Raw genomic sequence first — 25,127 nt, 5'->3', positions numbered from 1 at the left:
CCCAAAATAGTAGAAATCAAGAATGTACACTCAGCATTCTATCTTGACAGAAAAAAACAGAAATGTAGAAATTTTTGGAAATTGTAAAATTACATTATTATAGACAAATACACGTACATGTTTTCTTTCATTCTTACCTGTGAAAGATAACGCTGATAGATCCAGATTGTACTGTAAAATTGTTGAAACAGTTCCACATAAGTTATGGACCTCCATCACTCCACCACCTCATCCAAGATGGCGACAATGTGTTCAATAAGGCATCTCTGCATTCATACCCATAGTATAAACAATGTTGCATCATCTCTATTTAAAATATATTGTCTCAATAACAAAAAGACAAAAAAACTGTAATGTTTTGATTAATGTACTAGGATGCATTTCTTCTGGCATTATATTTTTGTTCTTACATAACAGGATTGAAAATAATGGATAGCATAATAACATAGTCATGTTTAGTGACTATGTTATTATATAGATTTCTTCTTTTTGACAAGAACTCACAAAGAACAGATGTATAAGATTTTTGAAAGACTTTCTCATTTGACTTTTAAATAATTTATTCTCTACCAATATTAAAGTTCTAGAGTTAGAGTGACCAGAAGCAGTATGAATAAGCCTAGGAAATATGCAGACTTAATGACAGCAAAATTAACCAAAGTGTTCCACTTTGACATGGATAGCTTTCACTGCCACCATGTATGACTCCATAATTTAGCGGCATGTATGCTGCATATTCAGAAGAAACATATATATATATATGTTTATTATATATTATTATTTTTATTTTATTTTATTTTTTTTGCTGTCGGTGCGGAGAGTCAGCATGGGCACAAAAAATGGATTCACATCACACTCCTTGTAGGCAGAATGTTAGTAATGAGGTGGCAAATTGAAGTCCTAAAGTTTGATGGGGGGATTCCCTGCTGACATCCTGACAGAGCACACACACACACACACACACACACACACACACACACACACAGCCTCTCCCTAAGGGCTGTCCTCCACCTCCTGCTGACTGTAAAACAGCATGTTGTTCAGACAAACCTGGGCTTCACTTGCTTGCCTTTACCCTCCAGTTTTGTCCCCAACAGTAAATTCCCATGGCTGTTTATAAGCACCCACGCAAATTTTCTTTCACTTGAGTGAGAGAGTTGGGGGCTCTCTTTCAGGAGTCTGATAAAATGGTAAATGTACCACAACTGTTTGATGGCTTTGGCATTTTGATGTTCAATTTATTCCAAGGCCTAATTATTCACTAGTGAGAATGGAGATCACAAGAAAGGAATCTTGAATTGGGTGAAATTTTAAAGTACAGAAAGACTTCAGTATTTGCATCGAACTAACTTTCACATTAGTTCTCAATTAATGATTGATTAATTTAAGAAAGCCATGTAACACAAATGAAAACAAATTTACAAAAGCATACTTGACCCTCAGTGATCATTCTCATGGGAAAACTAACACCGTATTTATTTTCTGCCATCATTTTCTTTCTGCTCCCCCTTTTCCCTCTTCTTCAATAAAGAAGTGGGAACTGAGGGACCATAAGAGAGGAGAGGCAAATCTGTTTGATCCTTATGCCGTGCTATCTTCAGTTTTCTCCATTCAGCCCGCATAGATGGGGATCAGTGGAGTGGACCGCCTGTCTGCCCAAAAGGACAAAAGTCCCCTTGCTAATTGCTGCCACATCAAATGAAGAAGGACAACCTAAATAGGGACTCTCAGACTGATGGAGAGGGGGTGAAGGAAGAAAAAAGTGTAATTCTAAAACTCCTGACTGCTTTGTCTCATTAATCCTCAGGCTCTGCTGCTCATCACCTGGTCAAGTCTGTTTAGTGATTGTTAGATGGTCACTCCGGTTTATTCAGGTTAAAGAAAACATTTTTCTATGGTATGAAGCAGTAACATACTCTTGGTGAATCCTATCTTTCATAATTATCCTACTACAGTATTAGTTTGCAAAGCCTGAACCTATGCAATAAAAAGAGCAAATGCAAAAACATTGAAGCAAGTTTATATGTTTCAAATCTTTAGTTTTCCTGTTGGTGACTCCTTGTGCAGCACCAATTCAAAAATACTTCTACACATTGATCTCAGTTAGAAATACGTTGCTCTGACCTTTGGTAGCAAAACATTATACAGTTTATACTTCATTTGAAAAAGAGAAAAGAAAAGTAAGAAAAAGTTCACTTCACTACATAAGGATTTTGACTAAATTGGTAAGAAAACCAAACCCTGTTTGTGGCTCCTCCACTTTATGCTCAAAATATTGGGGCAGGGGAAACAATTAAAGTTCTCGTCCCCCATGCTCACTGAAAAGGTGGGAGTCATAACAGAAACTAGTGACTAACCGTTCTAGAAAAATCCTATTTTAATTCCTAGGCATATTAGAAAACACGTTAGATTTTCGGTCAGGACCAGCATTGGCAGTGTTCAAAATGTTTTGTAGTTAATTTTCTAGGATTTCAGCCACAGTATTCTTGTTAATTTTATCCTCAGAAAAAGCTCCTCATTACTTTTTAAAATGCTTTGTGTTTAAGGCGTTGAAGATTCATCTTTGAAGATGAATCCATTTTATTTTGTTAAATTACCATCAAAAGGTAAAAGGTTTTTATAAAGCTAAGGAGAAACTTTCCCAGATTAGTTCTGGCTGTACGAATGCCTGCTATGTCACTAGGAAGCAGACAGTAGCTGACTGCCGGTTTGACTGGCTGCCCCTTATTGTCCTTCAGCAACGAAGGAGATCAGTGGAGCAGGACCCGGTGACAATAGAATTGGAGCCACCGCTGTGTGTGCTGTGTGTTCTTGTATATGTGTAGCTGTCACGGCTCAGTGATATAAGTGTCTAGGGGCCCTGGTCAGGTCCCTGCACCACAAAGCCACTGAAAGAGAGAGAAAAAGCTGTCACATCAGAAGCTCAGTTCACAACCTGCAGCACTTCAGACCAGATATGTTCTGAAAAGCCACAATTTGACTCCTCTGAGGAGTCAAATGGCTACTGCTCTGCATCTGCTTCTAGTCATTTGTTGTCCGTCTCCTCCATCCCACCCTAACAGCACCCCATCTCCCACTCAGCCTTTATTTCTTTTCCTCTTTCTTACCACTCAGGCATTCCCATTTCCAGATTGTGTTGTCTCTGTGTCACTGCAAGTCTTTGTAGGGGCTATGGATGGCTGTCGAAGGCAGTGTTGTAATTTCAAAGTGTTTATTGATGTGTAGTCTCCACATGAAGCTGGATCATGTTGTTGGAGGTCACAACCTGTTGGTGTTCCGGTGTAACTGCTGTGGGACTCACATCTTGATCCATCCCACCAGGTCACAGTGGGCCTTTGAAAGCAACAAAGTAAACAGAGCTGTTGGACATCAGCTCATCCATCAAGCACACCTTAAGACTGTATCACCCAAGCATGGAGTGCTGTCACTCCCAGGTAACAAAGCTGTTTGAGACAGGAAGTGTAGAAAAGCCTGCTGTATAGTGAGAGAACGGTTTCGTAAGAACCGTGGCTCGTTTTACAATTGGTCCAATTAAAGATATAAATAGATTAAGAATCCAATCTGCAACATGTTGAGATCTAAATTATACAGATTTGATCAACTTAGATGAAAGCTATTTTTCCCTATTTGGTAATGTAATAGTTGTGAGTAATGCTATGTGGATGCTTTTAAAGATACAAAACAGAATTAATTTCAAGTATATCTTATAAACAGCTTTTGATTAAGACATCATCATGTATTTGTGATTGCCATCAATATGTATGACAAGTACGATGTAAGCAAGCTTTCTGCCTCATCTGTCTCCTGGACTCCTGGGTAAGATCTGATGATGGTAAGCTTAATGGGCCAAGAGCAAAGGTTAGAAAAGAAAGAACACAGAGGAACCAGGAGGAATACAACAGAGACAATGTCAGTCAGAGGCTGATAGACAATGAGGAGTTTAAATACTGGTGAGTTGATTACTGGATGGAGAACCTGTGGATGATTAGCAATGGGCTGCAGCTGAGAGATGGTACCAGAAAGGTGGACTGAGGACAGAGAGAGAGACAGAGAGAGAGAGAGAAAGAAAGAGAGGAACAAGGAGGCGAGGAAGAACAGGAGAATTAGGAAAATGAAACTGAAGCAAATAACTGTCACATTATGTAAATAGGACATCTAAAATAATACTGAACAGAGCAAAGTTGAGTGAATCACAGCAGGAGTAAAGAAGGACGGGAAGATTTACTGTGTGCAAAATAAAACCAAAGCTAAAGTACTGAACAAAGTGAAAGAACAAACTAGGTTGTGGGGATGTAATGAAAATAAGAACAACAAAAGCTGAAGTCTACAACCAGATGGGTTGACATCATGTAGTTGACTTCATCTCAATAATATGTGTGGATTATTAATGCAAGGCTGCATCAAATTTGATCTTTTCAGCAAGTAGTAAGGTATTTATTTAATTCATTTGTTAACTTTACAAATCAAAGAAGTCATCATATGAACAAACTGGTGTCATTGATATGTAATTGTATGAAGATTATCATCTGTACATGTTCTGATGGTAATGAGCAGCCCAGGTTTAGGTGAATTTATAGAATATTCATCTCAACAATGCAAATGTGCCAAATGCCCAACTACTAAAAACTTGGAGCCAAGAACAGCAAACTAGGCTGTGAGTGTTTACTGCAGAGAAATATGAGCTAGAAGGATGATTGTTTTATTAGGATGAAGAAAAGAAGCTGATGTCCACATTTACAGAAACTATCACACAAAATTTGTAAAACCTTTCTGGTTAAAAAATATTTAAAACCTATTTTCTTTCATTTGTCAATGTCAAATGTCACATTTGTAAGAACCGTGGGTCATTTATTTTTCTAGCAAATTTTAAAACAACAAAGCTGCCCAAAGTGCTTTAAAGTTTCACCAAACATACATGAAATAAAGTGAGTAAAACATGAAGTTTTGACCTCACAATGTTTCTTCTTCTACTCTCCAATTTCCATTATTTGATGTTATTTCAACTGTTAACTTCATGTTTTCTCTCAATTCCTTTTCTCACCATAGAAGCTACATCTGATCTGTGTTTGGCTGTGATTCCTTCCTGGAGGAGGGAATCAGCTGAGATAATGCTGCCATCAGGTAATCATTCTCACTCTCCTGCTATTAACTTTTTACTTCTATGAATATAGAAAATAGTCCTACATCAGTTCATCTCTTTCTTCTTGTGTTTCTGCTCTTTCTTCTCAAACCTCCAGTCAGTCATGCTAGATGGCCGCTTGTACTAAGCCTGGTTCTGGTTCTGCTTTAGGCTTCTTCCTGTTAAAGGTGAATGTTTCCTCTCCACTGTCACTACATGCATTGTAGTGACAGTGGCTGACAATGCATGGCTAATGCATGGCGCAATCAGCATGGCTGTACTGATTGTTGCTGTGTGTTAGTCCAGGAGGAGTGGATGCTGCAGATCACTGACTCAATACAATCTGCTGGGTTTTCTTAGATAAAAACTGAATAATAAACTGAACTGTTTGATAATTAGGATCAGTTGGAATGTATGTGTGATTGAACTGAAAAGTTTGACTTATAAAGTGCTTCAAAACGACATTTGTTATGAATTCGCACGTTAAAAATATACTGAATTGAATTGAATGGAAATTTCTAAGTGAGAAACGTCACATACAGACTAATGTGTTTTGATATGACCATCACTATTGAAGCAGTTTTTTGTTCAATGAAAACACAAACAGGGCCGGGGTACAATAGAACCGAGCCGACCGGACTGGATCGGACCGGACCAGACCAGACCTATTATGAAGGCCCTTTCTGCAGTGTAAGATCCTTCATGCATGTGACTAGAGTTGTATTGCATGGTAAAAAGTTGTATTTAAAATTTTTGTGGCATATTGATTTTTGTAGAAAATAATTTAAAGAAGATGTCTCCATCATGCCTGACCAGACAATGGTGACCCATTCTTTCTGAATCACATTTTTTCTCATCAGGAAGGCCTCCCTTCCTTCTCAGTGCTTTAATCTTCCACTATCAAACTGCCCCCTCACTGTGCTCCTAGCCTAAAACAGTCTCATTTACCTCCTGGGACTCATATACTTGAATCAGCCTCCTCTTATTTTTCCATGTCTCGTGTCAACAGTCCTTGAGGCCAAACCCGGAGTCTCTCAAGTAGGTAATCAAGTTATTTTAACAAAGACAGACACCATTAGTAGCAAATGTCAAAGGCTAGAAAGCTGAATTTGTTTTCTACTGTGTCTGAACTCCTAGGCTCAGCCTGGAGGTGGTGGGGGAGGGGGGGCGACCTTAGTGTTAAGTGGGAAAAAATCTAATTGAAAACTCTTAAGCTTCTATTATGATGAAGTTAGACCTGCTCTGCTTATATGCTTGTGTAGGACTATATTCACACTTTGTCAGTGCCTCCATTCTGACCAGTCAGTTTTAATTGAGACTCTATCGTTGCCCAACAATTTCATTCAGTTTTCCTTCTCCATATGTAAAGGCTAGGCAGTATTTTTTTTTCTATTATGTTTTACATATCAATCATCTTAGAAATGATAAAGTAATCATGTATTTTATCTGATTTTGCTGTCATATGATTGAGGCTGGTGTTGTTCCAGATCTGATTTTTGTTAACCTCACTCTTTCACCCAGAGCTAAAGAGGAGAACAGGGATCAACCCATTGACTGCAGAGTTAATCTAAACGATTCCACAGCCTCCTTTGATTGAGCCCATGCTGGATGTGTAGACAGCGGCTGCCGGAGCTTTGTCTCTGCCTGCTGCTTGGCTTTCAGCTAGCTAACCACTGTTGTTATGTTGCTCGTTACACCTGACTGTTCTCATCAGCTCACATTGTCATCTCATTAGGAGCTGAATCTAATGAGGGTCACTCTCGTATTATAGTCCCTCTGAAAGCACCCTGGCCTGACCTCTGACCTTTTTCTACCTACAGCCAATCAAGATTTGTTTATTACCTCTTTCCTTCCTGCTTTCTTTTGGTCCTGCCGTCAGACAGACCATGTGATTGGAAAAAACGGCCACAAAGAGGAAGAAAATGAAGAAAGAGGAAAATAAAAGTTTGTATGTGTGTTACACATTCAAAAAACATTTGTAAAAATAGGATTTAAGTACAGCTCAGGTATTATTTTTGTTAAACTTATAATTTTACTTAGGACAATTTAGTTTTGAAGGGGTGGGGTGCTGTGTGTGTGTACCAGTGGGGGTCACAGGAAGGGTGGAGGTGAGGATTAGAGGGCAACAATGAGTTAAATGTTCCCCATCCAGACCACATGGAGGTCGAAGCATCCCCCAAGTGTCCATAATTTGTCTGGAATAATTGTATGTGTGTGTGCATGTGTGTGTCTGTGTGTGTCCACAGCTCAGGCCTTGGTCTATGGAAGTTGGATGTGAAGGGGCTCTCCAAAGAGAGTTGAGGACCCTCGCTGTCAGACAAAAATCTGAAGAGACCTCCCAGTAGGCGTCAGCGGTGAGACCCAGCAGCCCCAGTTCTTCACAGCACTGAGGAGAGCAGCCTGCCTCAGTCCACAGCGATCCTCACCAGTTCTGGTCACATGGAGCAAACATGTAGAAGTGCCAACCTGGACATGAGACTCTCAATGTTACAACATCAGAGAGAAAAAAAAATCAATCCAACCATCTTCTGAATTGAACTAAGCTCAGAAGATGAGCTAACACCAGCTTTAGAAAGTCATCTGTAAACACAGAGAAATCAGGTTCTGGTGCCTGTTTCCAGGTAGAGGACACCCTGGACAGAGACACAGGACAGACAACATGTGCACACACTCTATGGACACTATGGAACATTTAAAGTGACAGTTAACCTGACAGTCATGTTTTTAGATTGTGGAAGGAAGCTGGAGTACCTGGAGAGAATCCACGCATGCACAGGAAGAAAGACTCCAGAGCAGGATTCAAACCCACAACCTTCTTGCTTTGTGTCACCATCTTCTCCACCGTGTGGGCCAAAATGCAGAGATGTTCACTTTAATTCAAAAATATCTGAATATATCTTATAACATTCCAGGAGTCTTACTACAGGTGTTTTTATTAGTGTTGAAGACTATATGAGATGTGTGGAGGGGTGTGAGGAAGTGACGATATGAGGACATGAAACAGTGGAGTATGTTCCTTAATAATAAGCAGACTGCTGAACTATGCTACTGCATTCGTTTGTCAGGCATTGCTATCACTTCACGTCGTGCACTGCCCCCTGGTGGACTGACACATAATGAGCCCAAACAGTATGGTCACAAACCGTGTGTTACGTGAAGTAACTATCTTGTTACAGCTGCAGTGGGTTAACTATCATTAATGAACACCTTAATGAACACTGACATTCAACTTTTATCAGATGTCAAACTTCTTTAAATCTTCCAAAATAACAAAAACCCAGGTTGATATAGTTAAACTCATTTCAATTTGAAACCACGTATTTTTACTAAATATGAAGATGCAGAGTTTGACCTCCAGATCACATCCTACATCAACACCTGCAGCTTGATTCACAACTTCTCTGATGTAACCATGCATAAAACTTAAATTAATACATTAATTATTGCAGTGATTAACAAATTAATCAATTCATTGATCAAAATTAATGCATTGCGAATAAGCATATGTCAACTAGAAAGTCAGCCAGGGAAAGAGATACCACAGCATGTCTATTCATTCAATTATATGTCTTTTGCTTACTTATATATATATATATATATATATATATATATATATATATATATATATATATAATTTATAATTTATATATATATAAATTCTGACAAAATGTTCCTGCACATGCACCATTTTGTCACAGGTCTTGTGACAAAATGGTGATAAGAAAAATATGATTCCTCCATTTCAGTGACATCTGACAGAAAACATGGTCATATTAGTTGCTGAATGTGTTTTGCAACACTTGATTTACAAACACAGCTGCTCACACACACGTGCTCCTGTATCTGTGTGGCCCATAGAACTGAGTGGGCATGTCCCGACACGTGTGGCAGGCAGTCCAAGCAGTGCAACAAGCTCTGAAGCTTTTGTTTCCAAACGTTTGGGATCAAAACTTCCAACAAAAGTTTGTTGGAAGCCTTTGATTTCAACAAGCTTCCAAAGTTTTCAACAAGCTTTGGAAGCTTTTGATTTTGTTTGAGTGATGCAATTGAGCCATCTGCTGTTGTAAATATACAATTACAAGACAAGCAACCACACACACATACCTAAAATCAATTTGGAGAGACAATTAAACTAAAAGTCGTGTTTTGGGGCTTCTGGAGGCAGAGTACCTGGAGACGACCCATGTATCACTGGGAGAATACCAGTGCACTCAGGACCTTCTTGCTGCAAGGCAACAGCTCTACCAACTGCGTCACCCTGAGAACGGTTTCATAAAACTGGGATTACAAAATCCAGGATAAGGGATAAATCCAGGTTTAACATAGCATCATTAGCTCATCCTGCTTTTGTCCGTTTCACAAAGACCAAACCAGGGCCAGGAGGTGCAGCTATGTTGAGCCAGGATGAAGTAATTCAGGTGAATGCACTTCAACAGATTTCTGCAGCAGACCATGAGATCGATCACAGATTCTCTGATGCTACGGTAGATAAACTATGTACAGCATACCTCACACCAAACAAACAACATCTTTTGATGGAGGATATATGGGTTTGCAGCACTTTATACGAAAGACAGAAAACTACTGCTACAATAGCAACAAATAGCAGATTGATTGAATGCATATTTGATAGCCCAAAATATAAATTTAAAAACTGTTCTTAACTAAAGGAACATCATATCGTAACATATGAATCTGACAATGAATTTGTTCATGTTACTTTCTTTTGTTCCACATTTTGTTATGCAAACAAAAGGTCAAGATTAAATATAAGAACATTTTACGTTATCTGGGAAGAATGTGGATAAAATGTTGACTTCTTATATTACTATATTACTTATAGTAATATAAGAATTCCCGGGACTTCTGGGGGTCCCGGTTGTTGTTCCGAAGTGACAAAGGCTGCTTAGTTATATTTATTTATCAAAACTCTTATGAGTTTTAAAAACAGCTGGAGAAAGACTGGCAGGTACAAAGGAGCATGACCATTCAGGTTTTTATAAGATAACATTTTAAAATTAATTCAGTTGCACAGGGAGTCAATGAAGAGAGACCAGAACAGGAGAGATGTGTTTGTTCTGTCAGGAACCCTTAGACTGGCTTGCAGTTTCTCTTCTGGAACCGTCCTCTGAATGTCTGTGTGGTTTTCTTCACTGGCCGTTGTCTCTGCTACTGATGCAAAAATGCAAAACAAGACAAAGCTGCTGGAACTTCGTCAATGTCAATTTATTTATAAAGCTGACAGCTAAAAAAAATGAAAGGTTTCTATTGGAGGAACCTTGAAATGTATTTGATAAAGAGGGTCCATCACGAATGCATACTGACTAAGAACTTTCTTTGATAATGAACCTGGTTCATTCAACAGAAACCCAGGTTGATATACTGACAACATGCATCATGGACGCCTCTGTTTCTCAATGCCCTGTCTTTATAATCAAGAACAAACAGACAGAACAATCCTATTTGTGCTTGTTTAGCCTCACACAGCTGTGCCCTTCACCCGAGGGACAGGCCAGGGGGTGGAGGGAAGGGTTACTGCATGATGTGTCATTCTGATCCAATTTATGTAAAGTATAACAGCACAACAAACACACACCCTCCTGATGACATGGGAAGAGTTTCTACGTTTGAAGTTGCCTGTTTGCTTTTTATGTCACCTTTAGGATAACCTCTGACTTCTGTGACATAGGCAGAGGTTACTATGGTTCAGCCTGAAGACAGAAGTGGGAAGAGGGATATAGTAGTTAATAAAGATAATCCATGTTGTAAATTCACATAAATTTAATCTGATTTGTTTTGTCAGACAAATACACCTGACGAGCAGCATGGAAACTTTTGACTCTTCATCAAACCTTTCATTACATATTCTGTTGCTTTCTGATAGTGGAAATGATAAGTGGTAGATTAGAAACTAAACCTGCTTGGTGTGTTGACATCTGTTTTGTCAATACAATCTCCATCCATCCATTGTCTGTACACCCTTGTCCCTGGTGGGCTCGGAAGGGTGCGGTGCCTATCTCCAGCGAACGTTTTGGGCGAGAGGCGGGGAACACCTGGACTAGTCGCCACTCCATTGCAGTCAATACAATATTTTTCTGGTATTTCTGAAAGTCCAGGAACTGAGAACAGGAGTCCAACTCCCGTTTTGTAGTCTATAAAGGCTCCAGATGTCAACAGCTGTGTTGAGGTCTGTAATCTCTGTATATGGAGCACCCACTCTAACCACTTAGCCATGCAATTCTTCAATCTCAATATACAGTAATGTCATTGATTCATATATCTTCAAATCTTTTCTGGGAAAAGAACAACTTTGTTTTCTTAGAATATAAACTTGTTGTTCAGAGACGACCTGTAATAAAGAGAACTTTGAGAAAGTGGTGACAGGAAGCAGAAGAAGTCTGGCAGGTTTGTTTTGAGGCTACAAACTGGACTTCTCTTTGATAGCCACATTGAGACGCCAGTGGAGGCCTCAACAATTGCCTGCATCAACGATGACCTGATAAACAGACCAGAGTTTGTGAGACTCAAGAGTCAAACATCTAGCCATGTGGTCAGCACCTGAAGAGCCCCACAGGGGACTCTCATCAGAACCAGAGACCTGAAAAGGCTCAACAGCCTGTGAACATGTCCTTTTTGTGTTAGATGGGGGAAAAAATAAACCTATCTACAAGAAATAATTATACATCTGTTTTTCTTATTTTTAACTGGAATATGAATAAGTTGGAGATTGTGTCAATACGAGACTTGTTAAAAATCCACAACAGAGCAATATATTCCATTTAACCTTGACTTGATCTACTGTATTTTTTTATTATCTGCAGAGTTTCAAGCATCACAGCTGGAGTTTACAAAGTGAGACAAAGGTGACAGAAAGTCACTAGAAAATCCTGGTGTTTCTGAGAATCCAGCTCACTGCATGACCTACTGAGTCTGACATGGAACTATCCAAATGAACGTCCAGAGAAACCTTCCTTTACTTCACCTCAAACATTTTGTGTATACTCTGAATGTGATGCAGCTGCAGTCTGCACAGCTGAGTTGCTATGGAGTCCTGCCAGTTTTTAGTCTGCACGTGCTCAGTAGCAACACAATAATACATCTCTCTCAGACACGCAAAGACAGATTTTTGCTTCTAAAACGTTATTATTTTGACTTGTCTTGTAGTGACCTGTAGACTCACTACAAGACCTAAACCTGACTAACCCTGACGTGAAAAAAGACTTTATCCAAATGAATATCATTCAAATCTGTGTATGAAATAGAAACATTTTTACAAGATAAAATAGACATATTTTATCTAATCTTATCTTGACGAGTATCCATAATTGTTATTATTATTAGCATCTGATCTATGCACCTGGCTTTATTGATCAGATAGAGAGAAAAAGACTTTGGGTAGCATCTGAGTTTATAGATGCATATTAATAGACTTATTGGATTATGACATATTACAAATTTTGAAGAAATAGACGGACTTATTATTATTGACCTCTGCACAAATTTGCTCTGGTGAGTTCAAAACGTTCAGGGTGGGTATGCCAGACAGAAAAGTCAAACCTCAACATTCTCCTAACAGGTTAGAGATTATGTGGAAATATTATATAGCTCTTGAAACATTTATAAAAATCACCTTAGAGGAGTACAAGAGTTTTTGAGGGCATTTTCACTGCCCTCCAGTTATGGCTTTAAAGTTCTTCATGTCAGAGCACTGTTTACACATCACAGTGTGTTGATGTGGCTGATAACTCCATTTTCAAAACAGCTGTGTTTTCTCAGTTGCCAGAGGGAAAAAAACATGATTCCACATTCCAGGTCTGTAGAACTGGACTTTGGGACTGCTTAGACCATCCACAGTTCTTCAAGATCAGCAAATTCCTGCTTGTTTTACAGTGACCCCTGCTGTCACGCAGATTTCAGATGGTCCTTTTTCAGTTAATTTCAATATTATTTATTTAGTATAAAATCAAACTACAGTAGGAGCATCACAAAACATTTTACAAAACAAACAATTCCAATCCAGTCCATTTTAATAAGTCCAACAAAATGGCACATTCCAGGAATCAAATATAAATCAATTACATATATTTAAATTTGATCCCAGTACTCAAACGTTGCAGTTCAGTTCAGTTTATTACTTCAATATGTAAAGCAAAGAACTGAGAGAAGCTATGAGAATGTAGTACTGAAAAACAAAGAGATTAACATATTTAAGAGCAACAAAACCTCCTTAAGTGACTTTATCCTGAGAAAGGAACACACACACACTGGACCTGGTGTCCTTTCAGTGGAAAGACATAAAAAGAAAATATATAGTTGGCTTAGCAAAGTCTAAACTTTTTTAATTACATTTATCAAAAAAAAAAAACAACAACTTTTTAACCTGAGCTTAGATTGTTAGAGTATTTGCCTTAAACTTGAATTAATGTGGCTCTAAAAAATCACTTAGGGTTCAGAATGATTAGAAAACATGGTGTTCAGTTCATTTACAAGCTAAACCAACAACCAAATCTTTAATATAATGTGCCAGTAATCAGAGGTTAATATAGAAAAATACCTACAGTACACAGTCAATGACATCAAATGCGTTTTTCTAATAAGTGTTTTTCTAATAGCTTTATACCATAAAACTCATTTGAACATGAACAATGGGCTTTGTGAACTGAACAAAAGCACAAGTTCTGGGTTGTTTCGTTTACAGGACGTTCTTTAAAGATACTTTTGTCCACCTGTGACTTTACTAGAAACACTGAATGGATCAGGTTTTTACATGCTAGGAACAGGAGGTGGCAGTGATGCGCTTGATATTTATAAATAGCTGCAAATTCAGCATAAAAATGTAAAAATGACTCTCTGAGGCCTCCGTTAGTGATTAATGGATTGTTGGAAAAATAATCTTGTCGATTCTATTTAGATTGTGTTTAGATTTTTGTTTTTTTTTAGTTTATTTGGAATCAGAAAAAAACCATTTTGACTTCGAAGCTGTTTTGATTTACATTCCAGTCCAGAAGGCGGCGGTAATGCGCCTAAAACCTGAACAGCCATTAAACGGAAGAAGAAGAAATGCACTTACCAAGAAGTGGAGTGCGTTAGAAACATGGCTGGACAGCAGGGAGCTGAGGATCTGTTTGACAGTATTCTTTTCGCGGATGAAAGGTGAGTTTTATGGGTGAGAACTGGCCGGGCGATGTTTGAGGAGAGCCAACGACTCAGAGGCGGAGGGATACAGAACCCTCTGGAATATCAGGTTAGGTTAGAAGCAGGTAGAGAACAGAAATAGACCAGCCACTGACTGATCCCTGTCCATCTTGTCTGTATTAATAAGTTGTTGTAAAAAGCCTACAGATGTGATCCACGGGGCTGAATAGAAATAGAAACTACTGTACAATCATGATAATCAAAATGACAAGAAATAAAGGCTTGAAATATTTGACACTATGTGTGGTGATTATGAAATGAGTTACAATAATAATAAAAAAGATTATCTGCTTTATAAATTAAAACAGAAAATATAGCTGACCTGGTCCTGTTCTCATTAAACAACCCGCCTGGTTGGCCAGTAGGTGGAAGACAGATGTCCAATCACAGACAGCAGCATCTTGCTGATTGAAAGCTTCTTTCTGACCTCCAGGTTCCGTGGTGAGGGCTTCCAGGAGGGCTTCCAGAGGGGGACCCAGCGGGGGCTGCACAACGGCTGGAGACACGGGGCGTCTCACGGAGCCAAGCTGTCATCTGAGGTCAGTATGGCTGATGAGGCTCAGGTCAAGTCATCCATTCTAAAGCAAACGGTAACATGAATTGTGAACTATTGAAACATTCAAACATACTAGATCTTTAAATGTTTCTCCGATATAACACCGATAATGCTGTAGCAGCTGTTTTTGACGTCATCATGTCAACAACCGTTTCTGACTAATGTTGAATGCTAATGTAATGTTGTCATGAAGAACTGAGGCTGGTCTAAAGGCAAACTGGTGTGCGTGGTGTACCTAATAAAGTGGCTATATTAGGTACACCATTCTAATTCTAACTCCAGTTGAATTGAGGTGTGTCGCTTTAAAAACTGTCTGATATTTTTTCTTTCAGATCTCCTTTTATTACGGTTTTGCGATCAGCTGGAAATGTCTGCTGGAGCGCCAGTCTGATGACAGATCACGGTACGACCAGCTCGGCGCTCTGACTCCACACTGTCCAGCTGCATCTCTGAAGATTCATGTCATTATGAAACAGCTGCAGAACTCCGTCAGTCCAGAAAGTTAATAAACTCTGAATATGTAGGAAAGTAACAGTGAGGTTATGGTTTTCCTGTCTGTTAGCATAATTATTTTTGCAAAAAGATAATTGTACAGACTTATGATTCTAATACAAAAAATGAAAATGTTTGCATCTCTTTTGTGTATTTAATAAAGTCACAATAATAAACAGCCTTTAGATGGTAGCTCTGTAGGACTCCTGGTGCAGAACATGGTTAAAGCAGCCAGACATTTCGGCTGACCCAGAAGCTAACGTGATGATTTGTCCCCAGGAAGCGCCTGAAGGCTCTGGAAGCTCTGCTGAATTTGACCCAGAAGTTTCCCCTTGATGACCCGCAGTCAGTGAAGCTGCAGGAGGACACAGAGAAGCTGCGAGCCAAGTTCAGACAGGTAGACATCAGTCTGACCCGCTGCAGTCACAGTGACCCTCTTACTCTCTGTGTTGTTTCTGTCAGTGGGAAACCTTCACTTTTAGTGAATAAATGTCAACTGAAAAGCAAATGAATGAGCTTTTCTTTAAAAAAAAAAACACTGTTCTCTATCTGCTGTCCTGCAGGTCTGCTCGATGCTGAATGTGCCCACTGACTTTAAGGATTACATCAGAACAGCTGAAGGGACGTCTTTCTGAGTGACATAGCGGCGTGGCATGGCATGGCATGGAGTGGCACGGCGTGGCGTGGCGTGGCGTGGCAGCAGAGCCAGAAGAAACGAAGCCAGACTGAGAGGGCCGCTGTGGGCCTCACAGGAAGCAGTGGAAGCAGAGGCCAGTGGCTCAGAGGGCTGGAGAACTCGCTCTGGTTCTGTCCTGACTTCACATTAACTCAAGGAACTGGGGGAACCAAAAATGGTTTTGAGTGTAACTAGGATCCTCAGTGACTGATGGAGAAGCTGCTGCTTTCTAAACAGGCTTTAGATCAGGGAGCTGATGTTGCTTCTCTGAGTTAGAAAATGATTTGTGGTTCCGTCTGCAGTAAGCAGACGGAGGGTTGAGTTCTGTCAGTCACCGAGGGAAGCAGCTCTGTACTCATCGACTGAATGGAGACTGAAGTTATGAAAAGAAAAATTCTAGGAAATGTTCTTCTTTGTCACATTATTTTCTTGACCAAGATGGTTTTCTTCTAATTAAATTTTTTAAAGGCAAACCTCAAAAGAGTTCCAACTTCAAAAAAAGATTCTTTGTGTACATTTTAATAAAAAAAGGATGTCAAATATTTTTGATACTTTTCTTCATAATCAGTATTTATTTATTTTTTGTCATTGTAGAAACAAACTGTGTTCAAGTCAAGCCTCTCGCTAAACCTTTCAGGAATATCAATGACTTCAAGTCACTATAGACTATCGATCATCACGTCTTCTGAAGTTGATTTTCAGTAATAACTGGAGTTATGATATTTAGTTACTCTGGCAGAGAGAGAGTGTGTGTGTGTGTGTGTGTGTGTGCCTGCGTGCGTGCGTTTGTAATACCTTGTGGGGACCATTTCCCTGACACATATTACGTTGTGAGGACCGAAGCCTGGTCCCCATAAGGGGAAACGCAAACGTGTGTGTGTGTGTACTTGCTTAGCTATTCTATTTAGGACCATCTTTGTTTCTCAATTCCTTTTTGCTTACTCATGCATTTTTCACTATAAATGCATATAGTTTGTTATGACTTGACTGTAGAACCATAACAAATAAAGGAAAGCAATGCATGGGATAACTTAAAATTAGATTAATTTAACAAAAGTCATAGCTAACTGGACAGGAGAGGGAAAGGGGAGATACAGAGAGAGTGCAAAAAGGAGTGAGAGAAAATAATGCATCATAAGCAGCATTTCAAGTTCTTAAGGAGACACTGGCCAGACGCCTCCATTTTCAATCGGCACCAATTAGGAGCTCTGAATCAGAGATGTTTGAAGAGAGACTCAGATGTTAGACACCGACCCTCCTCTTTTGCATAATGAGGCAGAAATGCATAAGGAAAAGAAAAGTAGAAAGAGGAGATAGGAAATGTAAAAACAACAAACACGTATAAGAAAAAGACAAGACAAAATCTAAACATTTCTTGATGAAAATGTATGAGTAAGGAAAAGGAAAGACAAAATACATATGTGTGTGTGTGTGTATTGCTGATTTTATTCTTATGTCCGTTTTAGTCCTCCATATAGAAAAATTCAAAGGCACAATTTTTGTGCCACAAGGGGGCAGTATTGGGTTTTTCACAAACTGTTCATGCTAAATGTGTTGAAAACTGCAGGTCATATGTAAGAAATGAATCAAGCCATTGATTGAACCACAAGTAGATACAGTTGAGACTGTTTCTGTTTCTGAAAGTTTCACGGCATCTATATATTTGCAATCTGAGATTTGAAATAAACACACCAGCTAACTCTCCACCTTCTAGCTTAAAGTTCTTAGATATTAAACATCATAATATCTTTAATATTATTGAAGATTGAATCAAAAATACTTCTGAGAATAGAATATATGTATGTATACAGTATGTATGAATCAATCAAGTTTATTGGCATAGTACAATTCAACAACAATGCAGTTAAAAATCATGCAAACAAATAAATGTAATAAACACATCATAAAGTTAACAACTAAACCAGCAACAGACATTGCATTTTGCCAAGTGCCATCTACAAAACCACCAATACACATCACATATGTTGGTTAATTGGGGCCTGCCCATAGCAATGCATAGCAATGCATAGCAATGCATAAGCTCTCCTTATGCATTGCATGGCAGGCACCTATTATTCTACACCCAATAGAATGTCTCTTTAAATATTATATATTATATTCTTCCGTTACCGTTAATGCGGCTCGTACCGCTGCGAGCCCACCCACAAAAGTGGTATCAAAACGTGCGGCTTATTCCCGGCATTGGAGCTATTACTTTTATAAGGAATCGGACTTACGATGGCGACGTAAAAAGCGTCAAACGAGCCAAATTTCCAACTGCCGAAACGCAGAGCCTAACTGACACCAACTGCCGCTTTTTTAGAGTGAGAAATGAAGAGAATTTTTGACCCCAAAACAATTTTGAAATCGCCGTCACGCCCACAAATATCGCCCGATTGGTATCAAACTCCGTCATGACATTGTTACGCATGCCTGCTCCGGTAAAATGTTTTCGAAATTTCTCTAGGGCTTACGGTTTTCTGTCAAGGTGCTTCAGAGCGAAATCATGCGCCAGGATAACTGACGCTCTTCCCAGATTCACTTCCATGTATTTCTGAAAAATTTCTGTGCTCTGCATACACCATTTTTGTCTCATCACTGCAATTACTGTGAGTGAGCTACAAATATGAATTGCGGTACTATGGGAGACGACAAATAGCCCTCTCATATGCTTCAAACGGTTTTCCAATACGTCTCTCGGTTCCTGAACGGGAAGGAGTTGTTCGGACTGCTTTTTCCATATAAACCAATGGGGTGTCTCACAAAGATAGAATTTTTTCTCCACCTTTCTGTGTCACACACACATGACAGTTAGCAGAGGATTGATAACCATAGCAATGGAACACAGGAGGGGATTGGCTGCTGGTTAGGACTACAAATACGCATCACTGTAGTTCTAATCAATACTCAGTTAAAACAGAGGGCTGAGCTGCCATTTAGAACTATTGGCTGTTTTGGCCAGTAAATAACGGATTTAACCCAAACACTGTTAGACATTTTATTTAGTGTGGTCATTTAATATGAAGCTTATGTTTTTTTTTTCAAAATAAAAGCCTCAATATCCCCCTCAGGTTAATGCACCGCCATAGACGGTGCAATAATACTAGCATGCATTATATTTTTCTCTCAGGTTAGGGAACTGCCTTGCGCAGCAAGGCAGTTCATTAGCATTAGCCTTTTGCCTTAAATAAGCTATTAGCTATTTTCTTACTTATTAGCCATGTTTAATATACTGAGTGGAGTAAGTCAATTACAGACAACATTCTAATGATATCCCACATGCTATTGACAGCATTTAGGGAAAGATATGTTCAGCCTGCTTTGATCAGAAAAACTATCTGCTTCAAACAGTTACAATTCTGTCTCTCCCTCTCTGTCTCACTCACATGACAGCTGAACTGCTCTTTAGAACTACAATGACTGAAGGTTAGAACTACAACATGGCGGACACTTAGTGCCTACAAAAGAGGTCTGAGCTGAATGTCAGAACTACAAACATGGAGGAACTGTCAGTTATTACAGAGGAGGACTGAGCTGGCCTTTAGAACTACTTGTGTTTTGGACTTTTTATAACTGATTTTATACAACCATTGTTACACATGGGATTAGTGTGGCAATTTAAAATGAATCTTACTGAAAATTTCAAAATAAAAGCCTTGAATATTTTTACATCAGGTATTTGCTCTTTTGAGCATTATATAACTGATTTAACCAAATGACTATTAAACATGGGATTAGTTTGGCCCTTTGAAATGAAGCTTAACAAAAATTTCAAAATAAAAGCCTTGAGAAGTTTTACATCATGTAATTGCGCTTTTTGGCTTTATGTGACTTTTTTATCCAAAGCACTGTTACACATTGGATTAGTTTGGAACTTTAAAATGAAGCATACTGAAAATTTCAAAATAAAAGAATTGAATATTTTTACAACATGTAATTGCTCTTTTGAGCATTATATAACTGATTTTATCCAATCACGGTTATACATGGGATTAGTTTGCACCTTGGAAATGAAGCTTAACAAAAATTTCAAAATAAAAGCCTTGCCAATTTTTACATCATGTAATTGCTCATTTTGGCTTTATGTGACTGGTTTATCCAAAGCACTGTTACACAATGGAAGAGTGTGGGCATTTAATATGAAGCTTACATCAAATTTCAAAATAAAAGCCTCAATATGCCCCTCAGGTTAGTGCACCGCCGTAGGCGGTGCAATAATATTATTCTGCATTATCTGTTTCTCTCAGGTTAGGGAACTGCCTTGCGCAGCAAGGCAGTTCATTAGCATTAGCATTTTAGCTTTAATAAGCTATTAGCTATTTATTTTACTTTTTAGCCATGTTTAGTATACTGAATGGAGTAAGTCCATTATAGAAAACATCCTAGTGATGTCCCACATGCTACTGACAGCAATCACGCTAACATTAGCATTTTTGCTAATTTTAGCTGATACACTTACTTTATCATACTGAATGGTGCAAGTCCATGTTAGTAAACATTCTTGTCAATCTCCACATGCTATTGATTACGTTGCAGCTTTCTAAAGCATTGATGCTAATTTCTAGCATCAGAACGCTGGGTCCAAACCGACGGGCACACTTTGGCAGGCCCCGGTTAAATTTCTTCAGGAATTTTCTAGTGTTCCATTTATTATGGTTCAAATGAAATTCTAAACAGCTGAGTTTTTAGCCTTGATCTATAGGAATTCAGTGTTTCAGCTGTTTTGCAGTTTTCTGTAAGTTCTCTATTCAAGATTTGTGGCACATAGAAGCTGAATGCTATTTCTCTATATTTGGTTCTGGTTCTATAGATACAGAGCGCTCTGGACCAGCTGCAGCTATCTAATTGACTGTTTAGGCAGACCTGTGAAGACACTGTTGCAGTAATCAATGTGACTAAAGACACACACATGAATGAGTATCTCTAGATCTTGCTCGGACATTATTCCTTTAATCCTGGAAATGTTCTTTAGATGATACAAGGCTGACTGTAACTGAGTTTATGTGTCTCTGAAGGTTCAGGTCAGAGTCCATCACCACACCTGGGTTTCGGACCTGATCGCTAGTTTCTAGCAGAATAACAGAAGTTGTGTGCTGATTCTGGATTGTTCTCTTTAGGCCCCAAAATAATAACTTCTGTTTTTAGGTATAGTTACATTTAGTGCAAAGCATGAAAATGACCTGAGAATTAAGGCACAAGGAAATCTGCCTCCTTAGGGTTACCCTAACCCTAACCCTGCTCTCACATGTCCCCCCACACCTTCTCTCCTTGTGCTCTGTGTTTCAGCTGTGATATACCAGACATTTATAACAATATAAATCTGGATCCATTATCTACTTAATGATAATAGATAAAGAATAACTGGCCATCCTGAGTGTGTTCACTGCTGCTACGTGATTTCAAATCACTTATGAGAACTTAGAATGGAGAAGAGGAGCATACCTGGCGTTATGAGGTCCAGGTTGGAGGTCTGGATGCTACATGCTGGATGCTGGATGCTGCAGCAGTGGCAGAAGCAGAAATGTTGTCATTAACCTCAGTCACAATTACCCAGCGGTAAAGTCTTGATCATGTCTCACACATGCTTCCTTCTACCATCTGAAAGATGCCAGTCAGTTTCTATGACTACAATGCTAATCCTGATCTGTGACTTTGTTTTCAATGAAACCACATCAGCACTCAGTTGCCTGGAGGAAAAGCTGCATGCAGGCCTGATTTCTACCAAACAGCAGCAGCAGAATCAGGAGGCACCAGAAAGGACCAAAGAGACTTTTTTAGCTTTTGTCTAACGGCTTTCCTACTCGGCTGTTGTCAGAGTCACGCTGACAATAACCCAACAGCCCTGAATGTGTGTGGAGGGTACAGTAGCAGCTGGTTTATGCGGCGGCAGGCGGCAGGTGAATGCTGTCTTCTAGTCGGCAGCTTCTAAAGCCAAATAGAAAAGAAAACGAGGGAGGGATGGGGGGAGAGGAGTGAGGAGAGGGTGGCTGAGGCCAAATGGGAGAGAGGCTCCATTCAGATCAGCAGCTCAATATGGAGCCTTTAGGTTAGAAAATGTAGAGACAGGAGGAGCAATTATCAAAGCACTCATTCAAAGATAGAAAATATGGGAAACGAGTGTAGCAGCTGAAGATGGCTAGATGTTAGTGGACTAGAAATCATAAAAGGAAGAAAAAAGACTGTGGAGGATGAGGAAGAACAGGAGTTAGAGGAGGAGGGACCGAGGTCTTTGAGAGAATGTAGAGGAATGCAGGGAGCAGGTGGTGAGTGGTGACATGAAAAGCAGTGGTGACAAATGCAGCCAGCCGGCAGCGGCCACAGAAGAGCTCTCTGAATGAAATGGTGGCATCAGATTTCCCCACAAGCACAGCAACAGCTCCACGAGGAGGAGGAGGACAAGAAAGAGGAGGAGAAGAGGAAGAATGAAAAACCTCCTTATAGTAGAACACACCCTCTGTCCTGGAAGTGAACACTGAGACACGTCTGTACATTTTTCATTCATGCGATAGTATGACATCGTGTCTGGCTCACATTACTATCAATTATCTGGTTATAGAAGACTGAAGAATTTATTAAAACATGGTGGAACATCCCTGCCTGATTGGTCATACAGCAGCTTTGATGCGTTGTAAAACTGTGTGGCAATTTTTATTTTTAGTACACTATCTACCCGTATATCTATATTTCTATGTCTATATATAGCTATATGCCTATAACTAAATATATCTCCAGAATGCCTCAATAGTCTTGAGATTTCCTCAAACCTGCACAGACTCAAGTCAAAGAAGCCCCAGAGCATAACACAGCCTCCTCCATGTTTCCCAAAGTTCTTTTCTTGGCAAACAGCTGATGAGCCAGTTCCAGTTTTCTCCCGTCTTACTGAGGACATTCTCTCAGAAACGTTGTGGCTTGTCAGCATGCATTGTGGGAAATTTCAGTCTCACTTTTTATGCTGTGCTTTCCTTCTTGGTCGTCTCCCATGAAGTCCACTTTGATTCAAACAATGATGGATTTGACACTGATGTACCTTGACCTTTGATTTCTTTGGAGGTTGTTCTGGGCTCCTCAGTTGTTGTCATCCTTCTCCTCAATTTGTCATAAATGTTTCTCTTGTGGTCAGAGAGGTTGGCTACAGTCGCTCTCACCCTAATGGAGACGCTCCAACCTGGGCTAGAACTGGACCTAAGATTTACTGGTTAGAGTGGGACTTGACAATGGAGAAGCAGCTTTAGATTGTCTTGTCCTGGGCCCAGACTGGATGTCTGCAGTTCTGATCCCAAACATCAACTTAGTTCAAAAGACAACCAAGTCAATGTTTTGGAGAGGCCATCACAAAGCACTGACCTCAGTCCTACAGAGAATTTATAGGCAGAACTCAAAAAGTGTGTGTGAGCAAGACAGTCACAAACCTGACCCAGTTCCAGCGGTTCTGTCAGGAGGAATGAAGCAGAACTCCAGAAAAATACTGTGGAAGGAAACTCAGAACATTTGATCCAAGTCATGCATATCAAGTTTATGTATGTAAACTCTATTGTGATCGGTGTGACAAGCAGTTGAGGAACATGTTGAGGCTATCTTTAACATGGGAATATCGAGTAGAAATCTGGAGTCATCTTTAGGATATTTTGTGCCGCCATCCTCTGGATGGTGATGAGAATCATGGTATTCGTGCAGCCTTCATCTGTTCAATTATATCCAAGTATAGACATGATGGGAATGTCCAATCATAGTCCTCAGGAGACGGTTCTGGTCCAAAATGTGTGAATCAACTCTAACAAAAGCCAATACAGAGTCATTGTCTACACTGAAACATGTTCTGTACCAACATGGGCTGAAAGGCCACTCAGCAAGGAGGAAACCAAAACTCCAAAAGAAATATAAAAAGCCAGTTTATAATTGTTCACAGAGACAAAGACCTTTATTTCTGGAGACATGTGATTTGATGTAACTAAAGTGGAAATGTTTGGACATAATGACCATCCTTACATTTGTAGGAAAGAGTGGGACACTTGCACCGTCCTAAATGTGAAGTATGTGGTGGCAGCATCATGCTGTGGGGATTTGCTGCAGGAAGAACTGGTGTACTTCATAAGATAGAGGAGGAGCCTAACACTGTCAATCATGCTCATGTAACACTAAGCTGGTATGTCTTTAGTGCCACACCAAGAATTTATTTGACAATATGGGAGAGCAAGTTAGTCAGAAAGCAGGAAAACAGAGACCAGGTTTGACTTAGCATGTTTATTCCTGTGGGAGCAAATAGGAGTAAATAAGGCATTTTTAAGGAAACTGTACAGTTAAAAAAATGCTGCTTTTAAAAGCTAAAAGTCCATAAAATAACTCAAAATGTCAGGATGGAGATGGGATCTTGACTGAAATGTGACAAGAACCCACCTACTGGAGACTGGAGACCTTCATGTCTGCAGAAATGAAGGTCTTTGTCTCTGTGGACAGTCTCACAGTCCAGAATCAGATTGTTCTCTACATTTTTAATTAAAGGATGCTTAAGCTGGAATCACACCAGTCCAATCCAGGAAGAGAAGGAACTTCCTGGTTCCATCCCGCAGCCGTCTCTCTATTGGCTGCAGATCCGCTGTGATCCACAACAGGCCCCTCTCAGAGGCTCACTGCCCTGAAAACAAACAGACGCTGGCCAGAAGCACCGTCAAGAGAGCCAATCTGATCTGTGTTCCTCCCAATAAGGCTGAGTCCTGCAGATGTCAGTGGAAAGTTTTAGAGGTTCATCTCTGCCCTGCTGTCAATCCAACATGTTGTTTTCTACTGATTGTCGTTTCTGCTGTGAGAATGGACCAGCACATCACGTCGATCCGTCTTCTTCACCTGGCGATCACAGTCAGTGGTTCTGTCTGGCTGTTACCCAACGCACCTTTTAGTTTCTCTGGCAGGTCTGTGAAAAAACTGCTGACCATCTCCAGGCAGTTTGTCCAAAGAGTCCACTGTTGGATTAAAACAATGTTTTATTTTGACAGTGCAAAAACACCACAAACAAGAAATTAAAATAAAATAAGTCAAAATCATGCACTGAAAATGATCAAATATATACATAATTGCACTATCAAAATAAAACA

At 39.6% G+C, this 25,127-nt stretch overlaps 1 protein-coding gene across 1 annotated transcript; it reads left to right on the top strand.

Moving 5' to 3' along the window:
- The first annotated feature begins 14,145 nt into the window (after positions 1-14,145).
- On the top strand, positions 14,146-16,580 carry lto1 (LTO1 maturation factor of ABCE1). The gene is made up of 5 exons (XM_028014942.1): positions 14,146-14,272; positions 14,748-14,853; positions 15,203-15,273; positions 15,642-15,759; positions 15,926-16,580. Exons 1-5 carry the CDS (start codon positions 14,214-14,216, stop codon positions 15,995-15,997), a joined length of 426 nt encoding a protein of 141 aa, XP_027870743.1. The 5' UTR covers positions 14,146-14,213; the 3' UTR covers positions 15,998-16,580.
- Positions 16,581-25,127: the final 8,547 nt, after the last annotated feature.

The sequence above is a fragment of the Xiphophorus couchianus genome, chromosome 4 (genome assembly GCF_001444195.1).
Source record: "Xiphophorus couchianus chromosome 4, X_couchianus-1.0, whole genome shotgun sequence".
Taxonomy (NCBI): Eukaryota; Metazoa; Chordata; class Actinopteri; order Cyprinodontiformes; family Poeciliidae; genus Xiphophorus; species Xiphophorus couchianus.
Note: the sequence above shows the minus strand (reverse complement) of the source record. Positions and strands in the feature narration are given on the sequence as shown.